At 40.5% G+C, this 18,534-nt stretch overlaps 3 protein-coding genes across 7 annotated transcripts; 2 read left to right on the top strand and 1 right to left on the bottom strand.

Moving 5' to 3' along the window:
- Positions 1-98: 98 nt before the first annotated feature.
- LOC148406335 (tapasin-like) lies at positions 99-4,252 on the bottom strand. Its single transcript, XM_088404794.1, has 8 exons — positions 3,804-4,252; positions 3,118-3,303; positions 2,166-2,402; positions 1,744-2,103; positions 893-1,216; positions 713-814; positions 383-411; positions 99-303 (listed from the first exon to the last, which is right to left on the bottom strand). The coding sequence occupies exons 1-8, from the start codon at positions 3,856-3,858 to the stop codon at positions 292-294; spliced, it is 1,305 nt and encodes a 434-aa protein (XP_088260920.1). The 5' UTR covers positions 3,859-4,252; the 3' UTR covers positions 99-291.
- Positions 4,253-4,447: 195 nt separating this feature from the next.
- On the top strand, positions 4,448-9,050 carry LOC148406334 (class I histocompatibility antigen, F10 alpha chain-like). Of its 4 annotated transcripts, none has more exons than XM_088404787.1 (8): positions 4,448-4,596; positions 5,815-6,081; positions 6,177-6,455; positions 7,374-7,682; positions 7,767-7,871; positions 7,974-7,991; positions 8,532-8,601; positions 8,697-9,050. In XM_088404787.1, the coding sequence occupies exons 1-7, from the start codon at positions 4,542-4,544 to the stop codon at positions 8,588-8,590; spliced, it is 1,092 nt and encodes a 363-aa protein (XP_088260913.1). In that variant the 5' UTR covers positions 4,448-4,541; the 3' UTR covers positions 8,591-8,601; positions 8,697-9,050. The 4 variants fall into 4 exon arrangements, with proteins under 4 accessions (XP_088260913.1, XP_088260912.1, XP_088260911.1 ...); XM_088404786.1 differs by lacking the exon at positions 4,448-4,596 and adding an exon at positions 5,092-5,194 and having other exon boundaries at positions 7,770-7,871; XM_088404785.1 differs by lacking the exon at positions 4,448-4,596 and adding an exon at positions 5,092-5,194.
- Positions 9,051-11,755: 2,705 nt separating this feature from the next.
- LOC148406333 (major histocompatibility complex class I-related protein 1-like) lies at positions 11,756-18,152 on the top strand. 2 transcript variants are annotated; one of them, XM_088404790.1, is made up of 8 exons: positions 11,756-11,924; positions 13,372-13,635; positions 13,779-14,057; positions 16,345-16,653; positions 16,726-16,842; positions 16,922-16,939; positions 17,096-17,147; positions 17,281-18,152. In XM_088404790.1, the coding sequence occupies exons 1-8, from the start codon at positions 11,861-11,863 to the stop codon at positions 17,282-17,284; spliced, it is 1,107 nt and encodes a 368-aa protein (XP_088260916.1). In that variant the 5' UTR covers positions 11,756-11,860; the 3' UTR covers positions 17,285-18,152. The 2 variants fall into 2 exon arrangements, with proteins under 2 accessions (XP_088260916.1, XP_088260915.1); XM_088404789.1 differs by having other exon boundaries at positions 17,096-17,171.
- The last annotated feature ends 382 nt before the right edge of the window (positions 18,153-18,534 follow it).

Raw genomic sequence — 18,534 nt, 5'->3', positions numbered from 1 at the left:
GAAAAAGGCTAAAGGAAAACCTTGTTAAATGGGTGAGTCCCATTTCCAATATAAGTATGATGTTATTTAATCATTCAAAGATCAACGCAAGCCAAACATTTTTTTAGCACAAACACACTTTATTGATCTTTGCTGACATACATTTGAAATTCCCCAAACTGTAACAGTAGCAAAGCAGAAAATGTTAATTTTTGTATTTACAAAAAAAAAACAAAAACAAACTTGTTGCTTGTCACAATAACACATTGCGTTTGGATTTTCCAGTGTTGCGTGACAGGGAGGGCAATCATTTCATTTCTCTTTCTGCAAAAAGTAAAAGATTAAGAGTTTGAATACTGCCCAAAAAATTAGTTTAACATTTTCATTTGAGAAATGAACTTACCTTGTCTGTTTCCTCTGCCTCTGTTGAACCTACAGAAAAATAAAATGTTTCATGCCAATGCTTGTATAATTGTAGTTGACTATAAAAATTCATCAGTTTGTGGTTTTGGAGCTTTTGCTTATATATTAATTCCTTCCTAAAAGTGCTTTTGTTTTTGTAAAGTCCAATTTAGGTCTGGAACCGATCAAGCACTAAAACCAAGGTAATGCTTTAAGTTGAAATGACACATCTAAATTGTTGGAAGACATTTGTCCATCACGGAGGAGCTAAGATTAGCCTGGGTAATTAGTATAAGTTTCAAGAACATTAGCTTTAGCAAATATAGGCCACCTGAGGGGAAGATGGTCCAAGAGACAAACTTGATGAGGCCATAGAGCACCACGGCCACGCCCATCATCGTCATGGAATCCTCAATGGACGGAGTGCTGAAACCTGAGAGGACGAAAGTCATTTGCACCGCATCTAAAAATAGCTGGCATAAAAATCAACATGGCAAGATAGGAAAATTACCGATGACTTTGAGGGCCACGCCGGCACGCCGTGTACCCCCGGGATGCTCGGCCACACAGGTGAGCTCCCCTCCGCTGCCCAGCTCCGGATCGGACGTGTCCAGCTCCAGCCGGGTGTCCTGGCTGTAGGTGCCGTCCATGGCCTGCCTGTGGCCGGTGAGGCGACCGGGTCCCAAGGATCTGGTCTTGCCATCGGGGCCTTTCAACTCCCAGCTCAGTTCCAGGGAATGGGGGGCAAAACCGGAGGCCTCGCAGTGGACCGTCAAAGACTGCCCCGGGGCGGAGAGGGGCAACGGGGACGGGTGGATGGACAGAGAGGGAGGTTCTGGGTAAAAAATAATCAAACAATTTGCATAGTTATGTTGATGGAAGTCGATTTTCATTTTTCCAAAAGCATTTTCAATTTGACTTCATTGTGTTAGTGACTTTTCAGTTTTGAGATTGCAATATTTTTATGTAACTTTAAAAATGAACCAAGAGCGGGTTGATACCATGCCTTTTTTAAATGTGTTGGGTACTCATGGAGGTTGCCGATATTAGTCAGTGATACTTAAAACAATATAACTTCAAGTACAACCTCCTTTGACACATCGGCCATTCATCGTCTGAGAGAAAGGTCCTTGCACATTTTTTTGTCATTGTGCCAGATGAAATTCATACATGAAAAATATTGGAGGTCTTGGTGCTTGGGATCGAGGACGACTCAAAAGGTGAATAGTCATACCGGTATCAGTCTGACAGAAAAGTGGTACCGAAAATCTTACCTTGGTTCCTAGTCAATGTCCTACTGTTCTATTTTTATAACATTCCTCGGAATGAACCAAAATTAAGACCGCATTTTAGAGGACTCACCCGCGATCTCCAGTTCAATGGTGACCTGAGCCAGAAGGTGCGGCAAGTACACCATGCAGATGTACATTCCTGCGTGGTGCACTTGGGCTTCCTGCAGCACCAGGGACGCATTTCCGTTCTTATGCAGACTCTCAAAGTCCATGATGGCGCCTTCCTCCGGCGAGTCAGCCAGCCGGTCCGATTTCCCATTGTAAGCCAGAAGAAGCCGGCCGCTGCCTCTGGACTGGTAGCGCCACTCCACGGCAAAGCCGGAGTCGTGCAGGGGCGACGCGGGGTCGGCCCAGAACTGGCAGTCCAGCAAGACCGGCTGTCCGAGTCTGGACTGCACCACCCGTGTCGTGGAGGTCACGCTGAGGACCACTGAGGGTGGAAAGGAGCGTGAGAACTTCCGAGGGCGAGAAAGTGGAAACCGGGGTCTTTACCATCCAGCTCATTGCTTCCGGTGGGCGCACGCATGAGGCTGGAAGTGCCACGTCGTCCGTCCGGGTCCTGAATCGCGGCGGAAAACCAGTCTGCTTGCAAGTAGACCGGGCTGAGCTGGTCTGAGAGCGCGGCGGCCCAGGTGAGGGTGGAGGTCTGCGGTTGGAAACGGCTAAGCTCGCAATACGGCTTGTGGGTCGATCCTTTGCGGGAGCGATAGCACAGAGTGGCCGCCGGATCTGATCGGGGTGGAGGACACAAGGATGCCTTAATACCAGAGGTATTGCTCCCTTTCTTAGTCATGGTTTCAGCTTTCTTTCTGATAAGAGCATTCTGGGAATGCAGAACACATTTCCATTCTTTCTCTGATTGGAAATGCAAGATAGGGTTTTTATGAATTTTTTTTATAATTCTCTAATCAGACATTTTTTTTTAGTAAATTCAACCTCAGCAATACTTTGTTTTATTTGTAGTGTATGTGACGGATACAATTTAGACAAATGTAAATGAAACCGTCTTCTATAGTTGTAGGGCAGGTGATTAGAAATGAGAACGGACATCCACCGACTGAATATCACGTAAAGCATGATAATGCCATCCAGTGGACATGATTGTTAATTGCGCTCCTGTCCTGTCCCCTGCATTTGTCAAATGTGGGATATTAAACATGATGGTATGATAGCCCAGTGTTAAACCCCTTACCTGTTTTTTTTCCGTGTTACAATTATATTACTGTGTTGTGTTTCAATTGCAGTGTAATTGTAGTAGACATGGTGTTAACTTCAAGTGGAAGTATGGCCAAAAATATTCTATATATATTCTATCTATCGTTAAGTTAAGGGTACCATCAGTTTTAAGCAGGTCATTAAAAAGTCTGTTTCAATGTATTTTTTGTAACAATTTTGCCAATTCATGTGTAATGACGAAAGGTATTTCTTGCACATGCCAACACACCGTCAACAGAGAAGACTCTCTTGATGTCGGGGTCGGATGAATCTTGGATGTTGGTAGCACGGTGGCCTTCTGTCCTGATGTGAAGGAGGGACTTTTCTTGGCTTGGGGGCGCCGTTAGACCTCCTTTAGCCGCCTTTTCATTCAAATACCAGCACATCAACGCGGGACAGGAGTGGCTGCTGCAGGCTGTGGAAAGGCCACAAAGAAGAAAATATATCAAATAAAAAAAAACACCAAAAAACAAAAACACACCAAAAACATGCATGTAAGGTGTATTGGACATACTAAACTGTCCTTAGGTGTGATTGGGTCTGTGAAAGGTTGTTAATATCTGTGTGCCCTCCAATTGGCTAGTAACCAGTTCAGGGTGTACCCCGGCAGCTGGGATAGGCACCAGCAAGCCTGCGACCCTTGTGAGGATAAGCGGCCCTCGGAAAAAGGAATTTTTTTATTAGCGTTACTTTGAATGTTGTTACACGTTTCAACCACAGGGGGACGCGCTCACCAAATTGAGTTAAATACTCGACTAAAATGCAGTTTCAGTCGTCGTAACTTTGCATACAGTGGTATACGATATTTAAAGAAAGCTGCAACATAGCACATCGTTCGGCAAATTTTACTGAAAACAATTTTTAGTGGAAGTACGATTTATCTATCTGGCGAGTGTTGTTTACTGTGTAGCATACCTTGGACGAAGCAGCTAAGCAGAAAAAAACAACAAAAGGACCAAATCATCGCCATAGTTGTTCAGCTCGTTCTTGCTCTTCTTTGCCTCCTCTTTTTCTTATTCTTTCAGTAAATGAAAGCAGAGCAACCGTAAGGTGTCTGTCTGTCTGGTTTTCCCCCCACCCCGAATACTTTCACTTTCATCTCTGTGCTGAAAAACGCGTCAACTTCCGTTTACGCGAAGTGTGCAAAATAGATCACACACCAGTAAGGCGAAAATAATTGAAAATAATTCAAGGATACAAATGCATTCCCCTACAATATCAAACAGTTAACGTGTGAAACTCTTCGTCTTTGGCATACTTTCCTTAAAATATATCAGTAATTATTTACATTCGTCGCTAAATATCGCACTTGAAGAGTAATAAGTGATTTCAAGCAAAGCCGTTGCTCATCCCTGACCTAACTTCATATGATTATGTCATCAAATGCTACGTTTTGCCACATCCAATATGGCGGCAGTGTCGACGTACAGCTCAAAGATGGCTGGTGACACGTGATTTCAGAGAACTCCGCACGAGCGCGTCCTTATTGCAATTACCTCCAGGTGTCACGGTTTCACCACAAACTGACCTTGTATCTCATTTCGAATGTGAATGAGCCACTATTGTACATATCCATGACACATATGAACGCGCTTACTTCGTGCTCAACTTTCTCCAAACAAGAAAGTTTAAAAAAAAAAAAAAAGAACGACGATGAATTTTGCTATCGTATTTGTCTTGTTTGCGGTTGTGCGTATCGCAAGACCCGGTAAGTGGACCTTTCAAAATAAATCTATTTCGAATTAACCCATTCTTTGTTTTGAAACGAAGCATTTTCCTATTATGTTTACTGCGTCAACGTCGACTGAATAACAAATACTTAATGTTTGGATATTTAGTTGATGGAGTTAAGCTGAATGGTGACACAAATCAAGATAATGAGTTAAATCAGCAAGACTACGGAATACACAATTTATTAAATTAAGGACATTTATATTAAAAACACAAGTTGTTCAGCAAGAATAACTTGCTCAAAGGTAATTCAGAAACCTGTAAATGTGTCACCAAATTCACCTTATATATATTATAATTGCCTTGTAATAATAAGGGATGTTTTGAGCCTTACATCAGTGTAAAAATAGAAATGCAGAAGTTTGGAAATATGTGAATAATATGGACTATTTATGTGTATTACAGTAGTCTGTGCCGATCACTATGTATTGTAGGCGTTTAGTGATCATTTTCACTTCCTGGCACGTTTATTTGTACACGTATGGTCTATGACATAGACATAGACCTGTGGATGCTGAAAATGAATTCACTCATCCTTTTGGTTGTTGTTTTCCGAATACACTGCGAGACACCTGGTAAGTGCACTGTTTTTGACAACTTTTGATAATGTGACGAATCATGTTGACGATCTCCAATTTGAACATGCTCGTGTTTTTCTTTTTTTTTCATTTGTTCTTTGTCAGTAACGTTCGAAGAAGTTATGTCAACTTTTTTTTCCATAGACTCTATGGGCTATACAGTGTTCATGGTATTTCTTGGTGGAAACGGAAGTGGGAATTTTTAAACAAATTTTCTAAACAAATTGTATACGTATGTCATAAGTTTTTTTTTCAGAAAAAAAAATCGGTAGTGACAGGGTTATACTGCACATCACTGCTTTACTTCTGTTAGAAAGCATTTTACTTTATCGTTATAAAGTTGCATGTATTCAAATCCATTTGTCTGTTGAAATGCAATGTAAATTTTAAGGATGCATGAGGTTTTTTTTTTTATATTTATTATTACAATTTATCATTCAAACTGAGTGACATATTTAAGGAATCAAAGCTAATGGTAAAACCAATGCATTTAAACTTCTTTTGGAAGTATATGTAAGTGAGAGCGTGTGTCGTCAGATGCAAGAGAAGGCCTCGAGTGACAACTTGAATAAAACAAAACCAAAACGAGTCAAATGTGCGTAATTGCTTTTTTTCAGATATTCACACCCTCAATTATTTTACAACAACTTCCACCAAAGCTTCAAAGATGGCGGCGTACTGGGAGACCGTGTATGTGGACGGCATTCAAATCTCCCACTTTGACAGCAACAGCCGCAAAATGAACGTCAAACATAACTGGGTCCACAAAATCACAGCGGATGAGCCTCATCACTGGGAAACCGAGACAGCTCTCAATATTGGGAATGAGCAGGTCTCCAGAAGAAACATCGAAATTGCTAAAGCACGCTTCAACCAAACCGGCGGTTTGTTTACGTTCCGTCGTAGCGTTTTTCAATTGAAAAAAAATGCAGTTACCCGTAAAAATCGTGTCCCTTCATCACATGTGTGTTCCTTTCAGGTGTACACATGTTCCAGGTGATGTATGGCTGCGAATGGGACGATGAGACCGGTGAGGTTGACGGTTGGGAATACATCAGTTATGACGGAGACGATTTCATATCGTTTGAGGCGAAGGCAATGAGGTGGATTGCAGCCAATCAGCAAGCTTTCGCCACCAAAAACAAATGGGATCAAATGGGCAAATTCAATGAGTACAGGAAGCATGCCCTCACTGAGATTTGTCCTTACCTGTTGAAGAAGCATGTGAGCAATGGGCGGGACTTCCTGATGAGAAAAAGTAAGTTGGCGCCCTCTATAGCAATGGTTCTCAAAGTGGGGTCCGTGGACCCCCGGGGGCCCGTGGCCTGACAGTAGGGGGTTCCTGAAATAATTTGGGTTATAAATAAAAAAAAAGAAATATTTGTGTTCGTTTGATTTTATATTGAATTGTGAAAGTATTCACGCCTCTTCAATAAAGCAATCAATTCAAACAGTTTTGTATGTTTTGAAAAATGTCATGATTTTGGAATTCGTCCAATAGACCCACGTAATCGACATCATCAAAGAGCTTGATTATTTAGTCACTAAATATTTGGCAGCAACTGGTTTGCAATATTTATTTTGTAAAATTTAATATGACCCGGGGGGGATAGGTGATGCCGGTCGGGGTGACCTCAAGGTCATCCAAGGGTGACATTGGATGACCCCAGGGAAAAGGCTTTGTTTTCGCTAGGTGAAGTGTAATTGCAGTAAAATAAGGATTGGCATCTTTTTTTTTTCTTGTTTCAAGCATTTTGATTCACTTGTTGTTGTTGTTTTTTTTTGTATACAACCGGTATACAAGTTGTACAATCTATCTAACCTGTATAAAAGCTTTAAAAAGTAGTCAACAGTTGTTGGACGTTACCTCATTTTGCTTTTTCGTTTTGTTAAGGTTAAAAATGAAACAGCATCCTTTTAAGTATACTCATACAAATGTTATAGATAATAATTTTATTTATATTCGGCACGACGAGTGGGGGCGCTCGAAAGGTTTTCCTCTTTCCTGGGGGGGGGTGATTTGCTTTAAATTACAATTATTTTTTTGTGTTTACGCAAATATTGGCAATGGACGTCCCTGACTCTAAAATGTTTGTTTTCTGCTCGTTAGAAATGCCTCTGTCATTACAACCTCAATTGACTGTTTTTTTTTTTCCTCTTCATTTTTTGTGTGCAGAGCTTCCCATTATGTCTCTCCTCCAAAAGACGTTTTCCTCTCCAATCACCTGCCACGCGACAGGTTTCTACCCCAGAGCATCGTCCCTTTTTTGGAGAAAGGACGGCGAGGAGATCCATGAGAACGTGGAGATGGAATTGACCCTATCCAACCACGACGGTACCTTCCAGACCTCCACCCACCTGAAAGTGGAGGTGACCCCCGACATGGAGTCTCAGTACGAATGCGTCTTCCAGCTGGACGGCGTCAAAGAAGACGTGGTCACCAGGCTGGACAGAAGAAGCATTCTGAGCAACACGCACGAAAGAGGTGACCCAAGAGCGCTGACTTGAAATATTCTTCACACCCGTGAGATGTTTCTCTTCATCACTTGCTCTTTGTTTCCTTGTGAAGAAGAAGAAAAAAAGAAGATAGTGGCCATCACTGTACCATTGATGGTCCTCACGCTTGTGTCGGCAGTGGTGGCCATCCTTGCTAAGCTTCAGAGAACCAGACAAGGTTAAGAGACACAAATGATTGGTTTGGCAGGATGATCCGAATGGGGCATACGCACCATTTAGAAGAAAAAGTAAATATAAATTTGTTTCTCTTTCATTTCAGCAAAGTACTCTCAAGCTTGTAAGTAAAATATTTTTCATTCTTCTTCAAGCCACAAGGAATGAGGCTGTCTGATGAAAGCCTGGTTAGGATTTAACCGTTGTTATCAGTGCGAACGAGGCCTCACTTGACACATCAGGGTAAACTTCGATGACCACTCATGTACACATGAATGAAAGCTACTGTCGCGCAATCCGAAACTACAAAATGTAATTTAACTAATTGACATCTATAGCCAACAATGGCAGTGAATGAAGTGGAAAAAATAGCACTCAATACTGTAATTGAAAAAAAGTAATAACACTGAAATTTTGAACTGTTGAAGAGCTACTGCTTTTTTTTTGTTGTTGCTGTAATACAGGGAATACCTGAAACTTTTTAAAGACAAATGAGCCTGTTCTGCAGTCCCAATAGAAACCTTCATATGTACCTTCCCATATGCAAATGAGGCAAACGCAGTTCAATAAGCTTTGAGGGCCAAGAACCTAAGTGAAAGAAGTTGTATGATTCAAAAATGGAAGCAGATTTGTCACATGTCACGTTGTGTTTCTGCTCCCTTAGCTGTTTCCTCGGATTGTGAGCTGGTTAAGAGTCCTAGTTGTGAGCCTGTTTCTGAGTGAGATCCTACTAGGTGAGTGGCGGACTCCACCTGATCTTTGAACTGTGGAGATGGGTTCGGTGGTTTTATGTGCACTTAACATTTGCCTTTGCTTTGCTCTTTCAAAGGTGACATTGATCTGGATGGAATTTGTTATGTGATTTGCTGGGGATGAACATAATCGACCCCCTCCCCCCCGAAAAAATCAATGACATACACGGAAATGCTATATGAAGTGCACTACCCGGTTGCCACCAGCAGGGGCGCTGTTGATTCAAATCCTACAATTTTGGTGTAATTTTAGGAGCTCTGTGCAAATGGATTTTACATCTGAGGTGGGATTGAATTTTTACGTGTGGTGTTCCGTGTTGAGATGATCGAAGCAAGGCACAGTCGCAAAAAATGTCACAGGCGTGATTTTTTTGTATTTTTGTTGGAGATCTGTTACAGAAAAAAACATCTTTTAAAAGATTAGAAAATTCTGTGTGTGTGTGTGTACCAGATCTGTGAAGCATTTCCACCTGTTCATCTCCAGTAGGGGAAATATGTAAAGATGCTATGTGTCACAATTTAATCGAAATAAGATTCACCTGAACTAAGCGAAAAGTAAGATAAGTCACTGTCAAAATAATACCAACTTGAATACATACAATGGCCTTAACAATTGAACTAAAAACATACAAAAGATGACATCTTAGCAACATAATACGTTACACCAGACAGTGAACACTTGACACTTTAGTTTTCTTTGGTTTTAGGCTGTAACTATTGATGCTACTTTTGAGCATGTTAATTGTTTAGTTTTTTCCCCCCAGTAAATGTTAGCATTTAGCTTGAGTGGCATTTTGTTGCTCATTATTTACTGTTCAACAATGTGGACGAACGGGTGCGACAAAAACGCCTTGGGTACATTCCACAAACCAGAGAAGCCAAACGTAACGTCATTACCAGAAAGCCACATGAGCACTCAAACTTACTTTGGAGAAATTTGGTAAAATTGGCAAGATTACTTTCTATACAAACCATCTGGAGAGGAAAATCTTCACAGAGGAAAATCACAGCATTGTGAACATACATGACTTTATAGTAGTAACCACAAAGGAAACAAATTCTATTGGCAAAACGATGTTAAAATGGACCAATGCTATCATAAGTGATTGGCTATATTTTAGAATCACATTATAAACTATGAACTTCAAAAGATTTAGACGTAAAAAAAAAATCCTCAATATACAATCAGGGCAACATATGAAGTGTTTTTTTTTTTTTGTATTCCATCCATCCAATACTGTGTACAGGTTGCAAAATAAAACAAAGTTTGAAACAAAATTAGCTACCTGGGAGCAGTATCACATCAGAATACGGATATACAGTAACTCAAGTGATTAGATGTTCTTCGCGGAGGAATAAATAAATATGTATACATAAAATATTACATTATCCTTTGACACGTATTGCTCTTTCATTTGAACACAGTAGCGCCTGTGTTGTTTCTCAAAGGACTTGTTAGCATGAGGCTAAAAAAACTGGTTTGGTTATTTCTCTGTAAACCAGCTGGGAGTGGATTGGCAATTGAGGAGAATAGAATTGAAGAATTGCTCACAACATGCCAATCTTTTGGTTGTTTTTAAGCAAATTATGTTGAATTTACTGCCATCGTACAATGATAGCACTTGAACATACTTGCAAGTCAAATTAAATCTTGTGAAAAAAATCTATTCTTATCTCAAATGCATCGCCAGATTATGTCATCCAATACTCCACATCCAATACGGCGGCGACGGCAACGTACGCTTAAAATGGCAAAATAGTTTCTGGATATTTTTCAAAACAATTTGTCACGTGATTTATAAGAAAGCAAAACGAACACTTCCTTGTTTAGTGACCTTACTTACCACAGGTGGTCGCTGTTTCACCACACACTTCACCCAAAAAAAAAAACTCGTGCTGCTTTTCATCTCATCTTATATTTTACGCACAATTGGTGTCGTTTACGCGACAGACGCAAAAAGTAAGAAAACTCCTTTAGAATCTGTTTTAAAATAAATCATAGCTATTAAAATCGAACGGCAGCACATGTCAGTCGCGTATTTGATGACGTCAATTTCAGGGTGAGCTCTGATTGGCTCAACTCGAAACGCGTCTTGCAGTTTGCGGTAATTTCGAGTCACAAATTTGACAACATGACGGCCTTAAATCAAAAAACGACTGTGGATTCTTAAAATGAATTCACTCATCCTTTTAGTTGTTGCTGTGTACTTTTTGTTGACAGCTTTTGATAACGTGACGAATCATGTTGGCCCTCCCCAATTTGAACGTGCGAATTTTTCCTTTTTTTCCATTATCTTCATTTTTCCTTTGTCAATAACGTTCGAAGAAGTTATGTCAACTCTATTCTTACCACGAATGTTCCATTATTCAGTATTATCGTATTAATAGAATAAAAGTATAAAGGGGAAAGCCTCTTTACCTATACACAATGGATTTAAAAACAAACAACTGAGTTGGCTTTGCTGTTCTTTTGTCTCTAATCAGATAAAAAAAAAAGTGGAACTTGGGCAAGATCTGAAATTGTTCATCTTCGTTTTTGACAGTGACTCAAAGTATAAGGAAAGATTCATTCAGTATTCACAGTCAAAAAAATACCAGGTTCGGGAAATACAATGGGCTTAACTATGAAACCAACCAAAAACCAAAACCTGACAACTTAGCAACCACATTAGCAAACCTTATGAAAAAATCAATTGTCATCTCAAGGAATAACCAGTCATTATGTTTTGAATGCCTCATCCAATGCGTACTCAACCTTTCCACATCCAAAATGGCAACGGCGTTGACGTACGCTCAACGGGCTAAGAGGCTTTATGGATATTTCTTATCGAAACGTCTGACTGGCGTCACGTGATTTCGAAGAACACAAAACCAGCGATCTCTTGTCTAGTGACCGTTCACTACCACGAGAGGGCACTGTTTCTACACAAACTCCACAAAAAAACCGTGCTGCTATTTATTTCATTTTACTTTTTCTCGCACACACTTGGTGTCGTTTTTCGCTACAGACGCACAAAGAAGTAAGACGACTACTTTCGAATTTGTTCTAAAATTAATCATAACTATCAAAATCGGGGAAGCAGCACTTGTCAGTCCAGCGTTGGATGACGTAAGCGTCGGGCTGCGCTCTTATTGGCTCATGTGGGAAAGGCTTCAAAAAGCGTCTTGCATTTTGCGGTCATTTCGCGTCGCGACTTTGACCTGATAAGTTGCCGGCCTCATATCGTTAGAACAACATTTGATGCCTAAAATGAATCCACTCGTTTTTTTCCTTGCGGCTCTCCAAATACCCAGCGTGACGCCTGGTAAGAGCACTTTTGTTGACAACTTTTCATGTTGTGATGATTCATGTTGACGCTCGCGATTTTGATCGCGCCTGAGTTTTTTTTTCTTCATTTGCTGCTGCGTCAACAATGAGCGCAAAGTTCTTTCGGGTGGACACTCGTTTCCTCGTAGCAATGAAACGCATACAGAACTAAGTACTTTTTTTTGTAGTATTGATAATAGTAAGATGACACAAACCAAGATAATGCACACTATCATCCAAGTCATCGATTAAATATGGAAATCTACTTAAAAAGCAAACGTACGAGCCAACTCTTGCTTCCTTTTACCCCTTTGAGTATCGGATTTTTAAACCTGGTTCTTTATCGTGTTACTGTTCAGAGTGTTCTAAAGCGAAAGTCTTAAAATAAAGAAATAAATATGCAGCTCTCCACAGTAGAACCAAGTCTCAGCAATATGACCAACTGACGCAGTAGGTCCTCCAAAGTATTCTGATTATATTGCCGGCCATTCAAAAAATAACATCTTTTGATTCACAGTCTGCTTCAATATATTAAAATAATCGGAATCAATTCATGATTTATTTCAATATACATTATTCCTGATTCTTATTCGTGAATAAGTTTGAAGAAGTTATGTCAACTGTATTCATCTGACTTTTAGTTATAAATTATCCAGGATTATTGACATTAATATTCTGCAGAACATTCTCTTACAGTTTATTGAACTTTATTGTACTTATTCTTTGCTATGAATAATCAGACGTTCTCTATATTGGCCCAAAAATGCATAAAAAACACGTTGTGTAGCTTACTTTGTTATTATTATGCTACAACATTTTTCATTTGTGTACATTTGTCAAGATGTACCTCTGAGGCTAAAATGTAGTCAGCTGACAATTTTTAAAACAATTACATCAATTTGACCATGACACAGAAACTATTTTTGCTTGGCAAGTATTTGATTATGTTTGCAAAAAGCCCGATGGCCTTGGAACCAATTTCTTTGTACAAGTGTTAGCTGTTTGATTTTTTTTTTAACATTGTTTTTCTCTAGTCTTGCCTTTTTTAAGGAATGTTGCTGAAAAATAGATGGCGAGCCACAAATGTAACACGGGCTGTTGTTTAGAAAAGAAAAATATTTTTGCATTTTTTCAATGGATTATAAATTTTATTTCATATTTTGGCTGGCATTTCTGTATGACAATAAATGCTAAGATTGGTGCTATTTGAGTTCTTTAATAAGTTTCTTTAAATCACAAAAAAAAAAAATCTCACCGAGCGTCACAATGGCATCTAACTTTTACTGAAAAATGAAAGTGAAAGTCAGAAAAGAATCGCGTGTGTTTGTCCAATCCATGAGGTGTTTGTGCCAAAGCGCTTGCACAAACATTCCTTCATTTGTCCTCCGGCGTTCCGACTCGAATGTTCAAGAAACGGGTGCGCCATTTTTGTCTTTTTCTTCCAGCGATTCACACGCTCAGCTATTTCGTCACGTCCTCTCAGAGTGCAAAGTTGCCAGAGTACTGGGAGGCCGCGTATGTCGACGGCATTCAAATTTTGCACTACGACAGCAACGGCAGGAAAATGAAAGCCAAGCAGGACTGGGTCGACAAAATCACAGCGGATGATCCAGACTACTGGAGGAGAGAGACAGCGGGCAGTATTCGCAATGAGCAGCTCTTCAAAGTCAACATTGAAATTGCAAAGGAGCGCTTCAACCAAAGCGGAGGTGGGTTTCCACTCGACCTTCCGCTCGTAATATTCATTTGATGCGCTCCCACGTTTTGTTTTTACCGCATCCCAACACACACGCCGCTGCCGGCTCGCCGCTGAACACGTGGTCACGCCGTGGTGTGTGCGCCACGCTTTCAGGTGTTCACATGATCCAGAAGATGGAGGGCTGTGAATGGGACGAGGAGACTGGTGACGTTGATGGTTGGGAGCACCACAGTTACGATGGAGAAGACTTCATCTCGTTTGAGCTGAAGACAATGAGATGGATCGCAGCCAATCAACAAGCTTTCGTTACCAAAAACAAGTGGGACCAAGACGACGGGTACAATCAATACAACAAGCATTACTTCACGGAGATTTGTCCTGCTCGGTTGAAGAATCATGTGCGCAATGGGCGGGACTTCCTGATGAGAACAGGTACATCGGCGCCGTTTTAGCACGCCCCGTCGTGGCGAGCTGCACTCTCGCCGGCTTCCTTATTTTGGTCCTCTCACACATTCACATTCCCACTTTCCCAGCTCACACATACTGTCCGTCTTCCATCCTCTCACACATCCTCTCCATCTTTCCAACATACTGTGTTGCGTGTCTTTCTTTTTTTTTTTTTTGCCTCTCGCACTTTTCTCCATCTTCCGACCTCTCATGCATTCTCTCGCTCTTTCATTGATTCTCACACGTCTTTAGTTTTCATTCTTAAAGATTAGCTCCTCCTCTGACGCTCTCACGTTTAGAGCTGTCACGGAAGATTTTTAAAATCGATTAGTCTGTCCGTTATGCTTTCATTGATTGAATAATCAGATTTTTTCATTTGAATTCAAGTGTTTTTTATACAACTTTTCCTTTTTCCGTTTTGAGTTTATTGGTTTTTGTATTGTTTAGTGATTAAAAATAACTCAATGAACCAAAATGACCAAAGAGGTATTGACGTCGCCAACAAATTGAAATGGCTCTAATTGATGACTTGATTGATTTGATAATTTGTATTTGTCTTCTACTCTCAATCTTTCCTCCATTTACAACTTTCCTTCATCTTTCATTATGTTCTTGTATCACATTTTTTCCATCTTTTGTCCTCTCACACTTTCTCAGTTTATCCTCTCATTTATAGTCCTCAATATTTCTCATACGTTCCCTCCGAGTTTTTTTTTTCTTTTGCGTTTTCTCTCCAACTTCAATACTCATACTCAATACACATTCATCTTTCATGCTCTCATACACTCTCTTCATCGGTCATCCTCTCACACATCCTTTCCATCTTTCGTGTCATTTTTTTTGCCTCTCACATTTTCACAATTTCTCAGTCTTCTGACCTTTTACGCATTCTCTTCACTTTTTCAACATTCCTCACATGCCGTAGTTTTCATTTTCAAATATTAGCTCAAAATGTCAACCTCTCACATATTCTTTCCATCTTTCCTCCTCTGACACTCTCATGATTTCTCCTCCTTGGTTTGCGTTTTTATATTTTCTTATCAGCTGAGAAGCTCTTTCTGCATTGGGGTCTTTGCATCGTTCTTTCTTACTCATTCCACATTTGTCCTCTCACACTTTCCATATTTTGCCCTCTGACTTCTCATCCTTATTTCTCTCACATATTCTTTCGAAATTTAATACCATCTTTCCTCCTCTGACACTCTCATAATTGGTTTGCGTTTTTATTTGCCCTTTGACTGCTCATCCTTATTTCTCTCACATATTCTTTCGAAATGTAATACTTGCACAATCATGCACTCATACATTCATTACATCATTCATCCATTGTTGTTCATCCTCTCACATATCTTCTCCATCTTTCGTGTATTTTTTGCCTCTCCCAAATTTCTCCATCTTCTGACATCTCACACAATCTCCACTTTTTCAACAATCCTCACATGCTGTCTTCAGCTTTCATTTTTAAAAATTAATTTCAACCTCTCACATATTCTTTCCATCTTTTCTCCTATGACACTCTCATTCTCTCCTCCTTTGTTTGCGTTTGTATATTTTCTTCTCACCTTTTGTCCATCTTTTGTCCTCTCACACATTCCATGTTTCCCTCTGACTTCTCATTTCTCTCACATACCTCCCACTATTGTCCTTGCATAATTTCTGAAATGCTCATCAATTTTCTCCATCTTTCATCCACATGGTTTCTAGTTATCACTTGTTCTTTTTTCTCCCCCTACTTGGAATGCGATCTTATATTTTCTTCTCACCTTGTGTCCTCTCACACATTCCGTATTTTGACCTCTTACTTCCCATCGTTTTTTCTCTCACATATTCTTTCCAACTTTTGTCCTCCGATAATTTTCTTTCACTCATACATTGACTCCATTTTTCTTGTCATCACCTCACACATTCTTTTTTGCCGTTAAACACTCCTTCCCTTGTCCTCTTCATGTTTCACACTCTCCATTTTGGTATCATCACATATTCTGTATAATTCCTCTTCCTTCCTCTCAGACGTAGGCTCAAAATCGTTCTTTTTGCTTTACACATTCTCTCCAGCTTTCATCCTCTCATACATCTGCATATTCTTTCCTTTTCATCTTTTATCAGCTCAGAAATCCGTTCTGCATTTTGGTCTTTGCATCTTTCTTTTTTCAACAATTCTCCATTTTGTCTCTCACGCATGTTGTTCCATCTTTGCTCCTCTCGCAGTTCTGCCTCCATCTTTTGCTGTTTGCATCTTTCCTCCTGACACGTCCTCTTTCCCCTTGCGCAGAGCTTCCCACGGTGTCCCTCCTCCAGAAGACGCCCTCTTCCCCAGTCACCTGCCACGCCACAGGTTTCTACCCCAGTGCGTCGGCCCTCTTTTGGAGGAAGGACGGCGAGGAGATCCACGAGAACGTGGAGATGGGGGAGCTCCTCCACAACCACGACGGAACCTTCCAGACCACGGCCCACCTGAAAGTGGAGCTGACGCCCGACCTGGAGGGCAAGTACGAATGCGTCTTCCAGCTGGACGGCGTCAAGGAAGACATGGTCACCAAGTTGGAGAGCAAAAGCATCCTCAGCAACGCGCGCATTCAAGGTGATTGGCTCGACTTGTCGGATTGGCCGCGCAGCGCTCGCTAATGTGATGGTGTTGTGACTCCTTGTGAAGAAGAAGAAGAGGAACGGTACAGGAAGAAGGTGGTGGCCATTGCGGTTCCTTTGGCGCTCCTCGCTCTGGCGGCGGTGCTGACGGTGGTCCTCGTCAAGCTTTACAGAAGCAGACAAGGTGAGCCACGCCCATGTGTGTTTGTCTTGCCCCGTTTGTGAGCATATGTGCCTGTAACTTGGTTTCTCTTTCGTTTCAGCCAAATACTCTCAAACCTGTAAGTACAACTTTTTTTTTATTTATTAAGTCTTGATTCATGGAAAAGGTGTTAAATTTGTCACGATTCACTTTGCAGTGAATGGCTTGTTGCACTTTTTTCACGTGTGACTTTATTTTCCTGCTCACATCTCGCATTGCGTTTGCACTCTTTCAGCCACTTCCGACAATTCCGAGTCCCTTCCTGACGATTCCAAGCCCGTCCTCGAGTGAGAAGCTGCAGCAGTCACACGGTGGGTCAGCTCACACGGACTCCATGGGATCTTTGGATTCTGGAGACAGTTTAGGGAACATTTGCATGTGGATTCTTGTCCTTAATCTGCTCTGCTCTTCTTCCTCCAGATGATGCAACAAACGATTCTTCTGAGTGCTTTCTCATCAAAACCCATTGAAAAAACAGAGAATGGTTTTCTTCTTCAAGCAGACCACTACGTCATGCTTAAATTTTTTTCTGGTGATTTGGTTGAAATTTATCCATTGGTTGCCTACTTCTATCTGTGTTGATCTTTGCTGGTTTAGTATGTATGAAATGTGACAAGGTCTTTTTTCCGAGGCAGTGGAATATTCCTAAAAATTGTATCCAAATTTGAGAACAAATTGTGATGTATTTAAAAGCTAAATACGACTTCATAACTGTACTCAGTACTTTGTTTCAACAGTTTGGATGTATTGGTGCGGCAAAAGCTTAATTGATATTGAATTATTTTACTTGTTTAATGGTGATTAATTCACATTCCATTTGAATTCATGTAGGAACCCACATACATATATTTTCAGTTTCTATAATCCGATTATACAAACAATTGTCGAAGAGAAACTTCATCACGTTCCACGTGACGTTATTATGGTTGCGCTTGTTTGAAGTAAGGCGGAACATAGCAGCCATTAAAGGGATCACCATCGCCAAGCAGAAATGCAAAACGGAGTGCACTGCTTAGCTGCGACCAGCGGAGGCGCTGCCGAGTCAATGTCACACTCGACAAGAAGTTCGGCATGACGTCAGCGGATGGAGGTTGAACAACATCCCTGCTGCTGGATTTGCGAGTTTCCTCACTTGGAAAGAGAAACAAAAACACTTGCTAATTTTCATCATGGAGGTAATTGAATGAATAGCCCAAAATGTGTAAAAAAAAGAAAAACTATATGGACTTTGTTAAATATGATAGATACTTGAATGTTGTTTTATAATCAATAAAATGCTTTATGGCTGAGCACCTCTTGAGCTTGCTTGACTTAGTGGGACTTTTCTTGACTTCAAGATCGAAAAAAAAAAAGTTCTCGAGTGCGTTTATTAACTTATCACTGACTTGTGGACAAGAACAAAAAAAAAAAAAAACAATGAACCAGAATTAACTAAATTTCAATAAATAAAAAGAGCAATAAACTAATTATTCTGGAATATCTCCCTCGATAGAAATGCTTGCGTCTTAATTTGTGATTTATTTCTCCACTCTTGCATTTACTTAAACGACACACTATTCCATTAGGCTCATCTTGACTTTGGCCTGTTTTCTTGCCGCTTCTCTGTCTTGCCCTCCTCAGTCAATGTTAAGGCTATTCGGCCAACAATGGCTGGTCATTGGCCAATTTCAGAAC

This window comes from Hippichthys cyanospilos, chromosome 21, assembly GCF_059441005.1.
Source record: "Hippichthys cyanospilos isolate Australia breed blue-spotted pipefish chromosome 21, RoL_Hcya_1.0, whole genome shotgun sequence".
NCBI lineage: Eukaryota > Metazoa > Chordata > Actinopteri > Syngnathiformes > Syngnathidae > Hippichthys > Hippichthys cyanospilos.
This window is presented reverse-complemented; position numbering and strand designations above follow the sequence as displayed.